This window comes from Sinocyclocheilus anshuiensis, unplaced genomic scaffold (genome assembly GCF_001515605.1).
Source record: "Sinocyclocheilus anshuiensis isolate Anshui unplaced genomic scaffold, SAMN03320099.WGS_v1.1 scaffold179, whole genome shotgun sequence".
Taxonomy (NCBI): domain Eukaryota; kingdom Metazoa; phylum Chordata; class Actinopteri; order Cypriniformes; family Cyprinidae; genus Sinocyclocheilus; species Sinocyclocheilus anshuiensis.
Genome location: NW_015549577.1, coordinates 882,420 through 893,048, shown reverse-complemented (window position 1 = coordinate 893,048; position 10,629 = coordinate 882,420). Strand labels below are relative to the sequence as shown.

Genomic DNA, 10,629 nt, shown 5'->3' with positions numbered 1-10,629 from the left:
GGGAAGCATGACACAAACGGGGACCATGATTAAACTCCAAAATAAAAGACATGAAAACATGAACATGAAACAAAAACAAAACCCAAACCCCACATTACACACTGATAATAAATCAGCATATTAGAATGATTTCTGAAGGATCATGTGACACTGAAGACTAGAGGGTAATGATGCTGAAAATTCAGCTCTGCATCACGGGAATCGAAAATTCGATTTTAATGTATATTAAAAATAGAAAAACGTTATTTTACATCATAATAATATTTCACAATATTACATTTTTTCCTGTATATTTGATCAAATAAATGCAGCCTTGATGAGTATAAGAAACTCCTGTAAAAAACATAAAAAAACGTTCTGATCCCAAACTTTTGACCGGTAGTGTAGATTGATAGATATAGTATATTAAATATATTCAGTATATTATATATGTGTGTATATGTGTATTTTAAGCACTGAATCTAAATATTCCGCTCTTCTTTTTGCTACAGAAAGGGGAAACTGTGAAGAAGATGCGTGAAGAGGTATGTTTTTGTTTTGCTAATTTGTTTGATGTTCTGTTTAGAATAACTTTGTTTAATGACACCGACCTCAGTGTTGTTTGTGTAAAAATAATAATAGTGATTTGAAATGAACCTATTTCACTTTTTAAAGATGGGATAGAGGAAAGTAGTTTAAAATTGCACCTTTAAGTGTGTTTTTGAGCTGTTAAAAGGGTCTTGAAGTCTCTCAGATGCAAAGCAGAACAAGAATATGAGGGTTAACTTGACTTTTGACATCCTACAGAGCGGCGCTCGCATCAACATCTCAGAGGGAAACTGTCCTGAGAGGATCGTCACCATCACTGGACCCACAGATGCCATCTTTAAGGCCTTCGCTATGATCGCGTACAAGTTTGAAGAGGTGCTGGTTGGATACAATATATGAAAATCTCACTTGACTCAAACTAACCACTTTGACAAAACTGCCCAAAATGTTTTGATGTGAACAGTAATGGTATACAATACCTTTCAAAAGTTTGTGGTCGGTAACGTTTTTAAAATGATTCTGAACGTCTCTTATGCTCACCAAGGCTACAAGTCAATCAATCATTTATTTCTATAGCACATTTAAAGTTGACCAAAGTGCTTTACAGACCCATACTTACAAAACATATACACATACACACCATAAAGCACAACAAAACACTAAACAAACCCCACATAGCTAAGAACAGTTAAATGCAGCAGAGAAGAGATGGGTCTTCAACATAGATTTAAAACACTCAATGGAGTCACAGGATTTAATATGTAGAGGGAGGCTGTTTCAAAGACGCACGAAAATGCAGTAATACTATGAAATATTATTACAAACTGTTTTCTATTTTAATATATGTTAAAGTGTGATGTATTCATGTAATGGAAAAGCTGAATTTTCAGCATCATTACTCCAGTCTTTAGTGCCATGTGATCCTTCAGAAATCATTCTAATATGCTGATTTGCTGCTCAAGAAACATTTATTTTTATTATCAACGTTGAAAGCAGTTGTGCTGCCTAATTTGTTGTGCAGAACAGTATTTTTAAAGTTATTATTTATTATTTTTGTAATAATGTAAAAGTCCTTACTATCCACTATACATCTATTTCAGTCAATTTAATGCATCCATGCTGAATAAAAGTATTCACTTAAAAAAAAATGCTGACCGCAAACTTTTGAACAGTAGTGTATATCTCAATATACTGAAGTTAACAATTTAATAAAAAATGGCCAATACCTTTTTTTTAATAATCCAGTGACTTAAATTCATTTGAAATGAACATTACTTCATCCAATTTTATTTTATTTTCTCCTTTTATTCAGAACTTCATGGGCACAAACCAAGACATTAAAAGATTAGTCTGGCTTCAGTGCAAATGCAGCTGCACAAAAAACATTAAACAGTAAAACAAATAATATAAAACCAATAATTTTAACTTTTTACATTTTAACTAATTCGGATTATATGAGCCACATTCTGTTGTTTCAACTATATTAAATTTGTATCATCTATGTTGTTGCTTCCTGATATTTCTTCAGGATATAATCAACTCCATGAGCAATAGCCCAGCCACCAGCAAGCCCCCTGTCACTTTGCGCCTAGTGGTGCCCGCCAGTCAGTGCGGCTCCCTCATTGGCAAAGGAGGCTCGAAAATCAAAGAGATGAGAGAGGTATGAAACTTTGCTCTTAGACTTATTTTCTGATAATGGATTGTCAGATCTCTTTTACTGGCTTATGCAACTTTCCAAGCCCATCTTGTATGGCAGAAGTCTTCAACCACAAAGCCACAAAACTCACAAGTAAATACAAATTATGTAAATATATTAACATCCCACTAGACACATGCTGTTCTCAGTGTAACCAGGTCCTTGCTCAATCTTTCTATCCACTAAGAGTTCCTTTATCTAAAAAAGGTTGAAGGGCCCTGTTGTATGGAAATCACGACATTGCTGAATGTCTTCAACAGAAACATATGCTTGCATGCAGATGGCAACATTTGGCCCAGTGTTCCCTAGAGAGCAGTGCGGTCTCAGAGCAGATCACACCATCATCAGTAGCGTATGCTCTGAATCATAGCCTGGTGTTGTTTTTTTCTCTCTCTATCTCTTTAGTCCACAGGAGCTCAGGTGCAGGTAGCAGGGGACATGCTGCCTAACTCCACAGAGCGCGCAGTGACAATCTCCGGCACCCCAGAAGCCATCATCCAGTGTGTCAAACAGATATGTGTGGTCATGCTGGAGGTACAGTTTTGTACAGTGTTGTTTAAAGGATAATTCACATAGAATGAAATTTATGTCATTATTTACACCCCCTCATGTTGTTTTAAACCCAAATGACTTTCATTACACTGTTGAACACAAAAAGTTAAAACGTGATTTAAAATCAGCATGAAGTAAAAAAATATATTTAGGCCTATATTTAAGATTTATGCATTTAAATTGCATATATACATTTTTTTTGGTCACACTTTATTTTAAGGTCCAATCCTTGCTATTAACAAACCATTAATTACGACTTTGCCTCAATAAACTCCTAATTTGCTGCTTATTAATAGTTAGTAAGGTAGTTGTTAAGTTTAGGATTAGGAATGTAGAATATGGTCATGCAGAATATGTGCTTTATAAGTACTAATAAACCGCCAATATGTTAATAATAGGCATGCTAATAAGCAACTAGTTATTAGTGAGAATTGGTCCCTATGCTAAAGTGTTACCTTTTTTTTTTGTTGGAAAATCAAATGGTCTTGGATGTACATCACATTATGGAAGAAAATGAACAAACTGTTCTTTACAGTCAGATGTTTTCATTGAATCAGCTGACCAAGTTCACTTGATGACTTCAGAAGTCTTGGATATGGAGCATAAGTCATATGAACTACTAAGTACAAAAAAGACGGTTTTACTCTTTAAAGCTTAAAAGTATTATTTCTCATTCGTTGTAATTGCTCAGAACAGAGCAACCGGTACATACTGTACAACAGTTTCCTTTTGTGTCTCACAGAAGCAAGTAAGTCTGTTTTGGAACACCATGAGGCTGAGTAATGATGAATGAATTTTCTTTTTTTGGGTGAAATCCATTTGTTATGGCAATAACAATGGGATGGATGCACAACCATACACACAGCCACACTCCATTACAGCCACCCTGCCAAAGAGAGACTACATTGTTTTACTTGTGATTAATGAGAAACACAAAGCTTCCGTTGGCTTGCTTACGCCTTCTCTCATTTTATTGATTTAAATGTTATTCTTATCCACCAATGACGTGTAGGGCTGATCTCCTGCAGAGGTGAATTGTGCTCTGATTGGGCATTATCGAATGCTTTTCATTCTTGGCTTGTACAGACATAGACATATTTCTAACGTAATCAGATCACCTGGGAACTTATAACATGTACTGTATCATCCTTTGTGTGTCGCTGAAATTTTAGGGCTATTGTTTATCTTTACAAAAGGTATAACTGAACTCACTGAAGTGACAGCAATATAGCATTCTACTGTTTGAAACATATATAGTGGAATAATGCTACAGATTAACTACTGTATTTCAAAATAAATAAATAAAATAGGCAGTATACAGTGTATACTGCATAGTATACAATCAGTTTAGAAAGTAGTTGGTATTGTGTTCCCTATCCAACAAAGCCTTACTGTTTCCAGTGTGGCAAATAAATCTGAAAGTCTCTTTCTTGACTGTTTATTTGATTGGACTCCCAAAAGTGAAGAGTCTTTTACTTAAAATTGGACTAGAAATGCTAACAGGATTTATTTCAGATTACATTACATTTATTTCACTGGTGATGGCATATTATCATGGTATATTACAGTTTGACACCTTTATTGTTGCATAATGCGTTGTTTTGTGTACAGTATGGTATTTATAAATTATATACTCTGCTGTTTTAAAGTTTGTGGTCAGTATAACTTTTTTAAATGTAATACTTTTATTCAGCAAGGATGCATTAAATTAATTGAAATTAAGTGACAGTAAAGGCATTTATAATGTTACAAAATATTTTAATAAAAAAAGAAATGGCTGCTGAAAATTCAGCTTTTCCATAATTGCATTTTAAAATATATTCAAATAGAAAACAGTTTTTACATTGAAATAAAATGTCACAATTTTACTGTCTTTACTGTGTTTTTGATTAAATAAATGCAGCCTTGGTGAGTATAAGAGACTTTTTTCAAAAACAAAAATCTGACCAACCCCAAATTTTGGAACAGTGGCATACTTTGCTGTAAAATAAGGCTACGTTTACACTAGTGCGATTTCATTTTAAAAGCAGAACTTTTGCTACGGTTACGCCTGTCGTTTACACTACTCCGGCGTTTTCTAGGGTGAGATTTTCGAAAACGCTGTAGACCCCGTTTTAGTTTGAAAACTCCGGGGTTGCGTTTCAATGTAAACACCGTTTTAAAACGAAAACGCACTAGTGTAAACAGGGCCTAAATAGTCAGCTGGTATTCTATTCTGGGCACGTATTCTGTTGACTTTTTGCTACAGCACTTTGATATTTCAGCTTGACTTTGCCCACCTTGTTTCTGGTTTATGGATTAGACAGTTTGAGCTCAACAACACACAGCCTAGAGAATACAAATCTTCAAGCGCTGGGGTCTCACAACATCTGTGCTCCTGCTTTACCACACAAACACTCCACCACACACACCTGTCTCCTGGTCTAACGCTGTTTCTGCCTCTTACCTCTTCCCCTCTCCTAGTCCCCACCGAAAGGTGCCACCATTCCCTACCGCCCAAAGCCCGCCTCCACCCCCGTCATTTTTTCAGGTGGCCAGGTAAGAGCCGATCCGCTGGCGGCGTCCGCAGCCAACCTCAGCCTTTTACTGCAGCACCAGCCACTGCCTGTTAGTTCACTCAGGTTTTCTCACCTTCTCACTGGCATGTTGTCACACCATCCTAACCAGGGAAATGCTTGCAGAGAGAGAGAGGAGCTTTAGATTGTCAATGAGAGTTCAGATCCATAAGGAGAGTCTGCTCTTCTGCCATGACATAGTTCAGTGCAGCAGCACTGCCTTTTACTGCTATCCAAAAAGTGAATTTTAAGCAAATATGGAAATGAAATGAATGCATATTTTTCATGTTTTTGTCTTTCTGCTGTGGTAATGCATTCTAAGAGGTTTTAGCAGGCTTTAGTTCACTTTAAATGCACTTTGCAAGTTACGTGCATTTGTGTGAAGTTATGTGCATTTTGAACTCAAGTACTTCAATTTAATTTAATTTTTATATTCCGAAAGTTTTGTCCCATTACGGTTACCATAAAAAGAGAAAGCATGAAAGCATTTGGAATGAAGAGCATATTTAAAAATCATGCAAAACAAAGGCTTGATGATTTTAAACTGACTGCCTGAAAATTCTGTCAAAGTCAATAAATTAAGACAAATATATTATTATTGCATATTAATATTCTTATTTTTCTTAAGCCTATTTTTGAACCAGAAATCGAAATGTTGGGGTGCACTAACAAACAGAGTAATGTTTCAAATGTAATTATTCTCTTCAGGAAATCAACCTTCAAAAACCTTAGAAGTCTTTGCATATTCAACTGTAGAAAGATTATATTTCAACATTGAAAAATAGAAAATTGCATACCTCACCTTTACATGGCAATGAATGCGTTTTTGGCTGCTTTGAGTGTATTTTAATTCTAGATCGATGTTCTTCACTCTTATTGCAAAATAATCTCCTCCCTCTCAGAGCAAATATCATATCCTTTTAATATTTTCAAAGCTTAAAGTGTAACATCTCAGGATGTGATAGAGTTTGTCGACCTAGATTGGCATTAATCCAATAAAATTTGAAATGTCAAGTTATAAATATTGAAGGGATATGCTATCAAACGTTTTTTTCTAAGTCATCCCCACTCATTCACTAACCAACACAAAATACAATGCGTTTGTAATTTTTCCCCCCCTGCTAATCTAACATTCCTTTGATGATGAATAATAATGTCCTTTAACAAAGCTCTCAGCATCTTTTTAACGTAACTCATTCACAGGCACTTCAGCTAACATAACCATAGATGGCACATCATGGCTTTTTACATGAAATACAACATGATTATCAGTTTTACACTTTAAACTTATGTTCTTTTATCTCTTATTTTTGAAAATATAAAAAGAGGTCCAGAATTTTATGTACTGTAGAAAACTTGGTGAAGGATGTTATATATTCATCTATTCAGATGATTCAGAAATAGATTTGCTTTTATTGTCGGGTATATTTACCTACTCAAGGAATGTGTTTGTTATTTGAAGACTGTATGAAATATATTTTAAGCATAGTGTGCACTTGCACTCAAGTAGACGCACAGATATGAAAAGCCAGGAGTGTTGTAAATTATTTAAAGCGCTGAATATTATTACTGTATAACTAGTCATAAAAAATTATTCACATAAAATATGAAAGAAAATTCAGCTTTTGAAACCAAATGTTCCTTTAAAATATTAACAGATCCTTTAACGGTTATGAATCAGTTAGTTCTTGTGTTTATTGGGCCCTGCAGCCTTGTAAAAATGTTGATTTGATTTTTTCTTCTCTTTTTTTTTTGTTTTCTCTCTCCATCTTCACAGGCCTACACAATTCAGGGACAATATGCCATTCCACACCCAGATGTGAGTCCCCAGCCATCCACCCTCTTCCCCCCTAGCACCGTCAACAGTCCGCATGGCTATGTAGTTTCAGCGTGGACCTCTCTATTAATATTAAGCAGTAATATTAATATGATGTTACTGATGTGTAATTTTTGTCGCATTACAATCTGAAAATATTCTCAACCTTAGCCCTCCAAAATGTAAACCAAACTTCTAAGGACTTGGCCTGTTGGAGGAAATGACAGTCTTTGTCATTTTCTAGATGGTCCGCATAGAATTACATTCAAGACTCACGCTGAGGTCATTCGAAAGTGACATGGTTACCTAATCCAGTGGTTCTCAAAATTTTCAGACCATGGAGTATCACCTTTGATTAGTGTAAAGGAAATTCGCCATTCAAGCAAATCAGCATTTCTGTGAGAAACATAACGCCTTTTTGCGGTTCAGTGGAAGGACTAAAAAAGCATCATTTGTTTGCAGAGGCAACTGGATTTGAGGTTATATTGACATTTTATATGTTGAATTGCAAATGTAGTTTTGATTTTGATCTTAAAATGTCTCCTGTCTATGTACAAAAGCCTGGAAATCCTCTGTCAAACTTGTTACATTATTGATAGGAGCATCAAAACCAGGCAAACAGAGTGATATCTCCACTTTTTCTTGTTTTTCATTATAGTTTTAGCATACACAGCTTGAGAATGATTATCACTTTATCACTTTTCTATTTGCATCTTACCTGTTGCATTATGGTTTTACATGCATAAAAATTGTACACTAAATTTCCAAAGTTTGGAGTCAGTAAGATTTTTTGAAAGAAAGAAAGAAATTAATACTTTTGTTCAGTATGGACTTAATAATTCAGTTGTTCAAAAGTGACATTTTTAATGTTACAAAAGATTTATATTTCAAATAAATGCTGTTATTTTGAACTTGCTATTCATTAAAGAATCCTGAAAAAAACTGTATCATGGTTTTCAGGAAAATATTAAGCAGCTCAGCTGTTTTCAACATTGATCATAAAAATAAATGTTTCTTGAGCAACAAATCAGTGTAATAAAATGATTTCTGAAGGATCGTGTGACACTGAAGACTGGAGTAATGATGCTGAAAATTCAGCTTTGTCAACACTGGAATAAATTACATTTATAAATATATTAATATAGATTACAGTTATTTTAAATTGTAATAATATTTCACAATATTACTGTTTTTACTGTATATCTGATCAAATAAATGCAGCCTTGGTGAGCTTAAGAGACTTTTAACATTAAAAAATCTTTCTGACACCAAACTTTTTAAAGTGCCCCTATTATGGGTAATGAAACGTTCATATTTTGGTTTTGGGAGTCCCAAACAACAGGTTGACATGCATGCAAGGTCAAAAAACACTTTCATTGTCTTATAATATGCATTTATTTTTACCTTATTTGCTCAACGACTCCGAAACGATTCGTTTAACGATTCATTTTTCCAAACCCCTCCTTTGTGTGACGCTAATCTGCGGTGATTGGTCCGTTCGGTCTCATTTTCATTGCATCATGCCTGTAATGCCTGATAAAGCAGCGTTTGTGAGCGCAGTGCTGCTTTGTGTACAGCGTTACCAGGGAAACCGCTATTTTTACTGCTCCAAAAGCAGCACCTAGTGGCAAAGAATGAATTTGCATTTTCATTCAGACCAGCCCGAAAAGACCAACAAGTGGGCGGGCAATATGCTAATATTTCATGTTGACGTCAACATGAAACGGCTTGGGATTAGTTTTAAAAACGACTCGTTTTAATGATTCAGAGTCGACTCTTTCTTTTGAGAGACAATAACTTTATATACGGTGCACTTTCAGATTTAAAACTTTGCACACTGCATGAAAGGTAATTTTCAAAAATCCATAATAGGGGCACTTTAACATAAGTGTATATAAAATGGAAATGAGAAAGCAAATGTGGAAAAATAAAAGTACCATTTTTACAAAAAAAAAAAAAATCTGTTTTCAATTTACATAATCAAAATTACACATCCCATAGTTTGAGAGCCACTGACCTTATCAAAATGGAAGCACGCTTACAATCCAGATAATGCTTTAATCCTGATAGCTGTGTTTTCCTCACAGATAATCTGAATGAATATCCATCAGAGAGAAGAAGAGATGCCATGTGTTAGTTCTTTTCATTTAGGATTGGCAGTGATTGATGCTTAGAGATGCTTCTGCTGACATTGCAATAACTCAAGTCAAGGTTGGACATCCCTTTCAACCTGCTTTAGACTCAGATTTAGATGGTGTACACAGCTACACCAAGCGCAAGTCTGACTGTTTGTAAAATAGGCTTGTGTGTCCTCTGAAGGTTACCCGAGCACTTACATGTTCATATCTCTGATGGATAACGGTTCACGCGTGGTTCAGGTGACAAATTATCTTTTGGTAATACAGACACGTTCTATTGCATTTAGACTCTTTTGAGTCACCTGGGTTACAGAAAAGCATAAACTAAACTCCACTTTGATCTTAAACCAAAATGTCACATGATTAATTGGCAGATTCTATATTTATCAGACATTTTTTCCCAAGATGGGGCTTATCAAAGGTTAGTTAGTGATCAGATGAGATTAACCTTAACCCACCAAGTCAGGCCAAGTCCTTCTAAAGTTGCTGGGTCTTTAGCTTTCTCTTTTGCTCTTCTTCCACCACAGTATGTCATGGCTTCTTATCCTCTTTGTCTCTTTGTTCTAGTTTAGTTTCTTGATTTCTTGGTGTGACCTGTCTTATAACAATAACCTCTTAGCTCTATTGTCCCTCCAAACCCTCAGCAGTTGACCAAGCTCCACCAGTTGGCTATGCAGCAAACCCCCTTTACCCCCCTCGGACAGACCACCCCTGCTTTCCCTGGTACGTACCCACGAGCCCTTTTGAAGTTTCCTTCTCTTTGTACCTGTAGAGAAGCTCTCTTCGTCTTTCTTTCTCTCTTTCCTTCTCGTTCCATGTTAAGCATCATGACATGCCCGTGGTGGTTGCTCTTCACTTTGTGGAATGTTTATTTTTATTAATTGATTATTTTATTATTATTTATTTATTTATTTTACTTTTTTTGTGGTGTTTCTTCAAAAATATATGTTACTGCATTTTATTTTATTTTGTTTGTTAGTGTTTTATTTTACTTGGTAGTGTTTTTTTATTTATTTGTTAGTGTTTTGTTTTTTAGTGCTTTTTATTTTTAGTGTTATTATTTTAATTGTTTTTTGTTTGTTTTATTTTACTTGTTAGGGTATTTTTATTTTTATTTGTTAGTGTTTTATTTATTTTATTTTTAGTGTTTTATCTTAATTATTTATTTTTTTTGTTAGCGTTTTACTTATTAGTGGGTTTTTAATTTTATTAAATAACATATCCATTAATTGTTTTATTCTTTCTACCCATTATCTACTTTTTTGAACTTCAGGTTCAAGTTCTGAAAAAAAAAACCTCACCTTGCATTGTTTTTTCTCTCTTTTTTTTTTTTTTTTTTTAATT

At 34.7% G+C, this 10,629-nt stretch overlaps 1 protein-coding gene across 12 annotated transcripts in view; it reads left to right on the top strand.

Annotated features, from left to right (window-relative positions):
• pcbp3 (poly(rC) binding protein 3) overlaps positions 1–10,629 on the top strand; it is a 73,229-nt gene that overhangs the window by 58,238 nt on the left and 4,362 nt on the right. For 5 of the 12 annotated variants that reach the window (XM_016445636.1, XM_016445632.1, XM_016445633.1 and 2 more), the window contains 7 exons: positions 492–524; positions 787–903; positions 2,057–2,188; positions 2,630–2,758; positions 5,240–5,383; positions 7,109–7,150; positions 9,930–10,008. In XM_016445636.1, coding sequence (XP_016301122.1) covers positions 492–524; positions 787–903; positions 2,057–2,188; positions 2,630–2,758; positions 5,240–5,383; positions 7,109–7,150; positions 9,930–10,008 — 676 coding nt within the window. The remainder of the gene's footprint in view (positions 1–491; positions 525–786; positions 904–2,056; positions 2,189–2,629; positions 2,759–5,239; positions 5,384–7,108; positions 7,151–9,929; positions 10,009–10,629) is intronic. The other 7 variants (XM_016445641.1, XM_016445638.1, XM_016445637.1 and 4 more) reach the window with 4 other exon arrangements.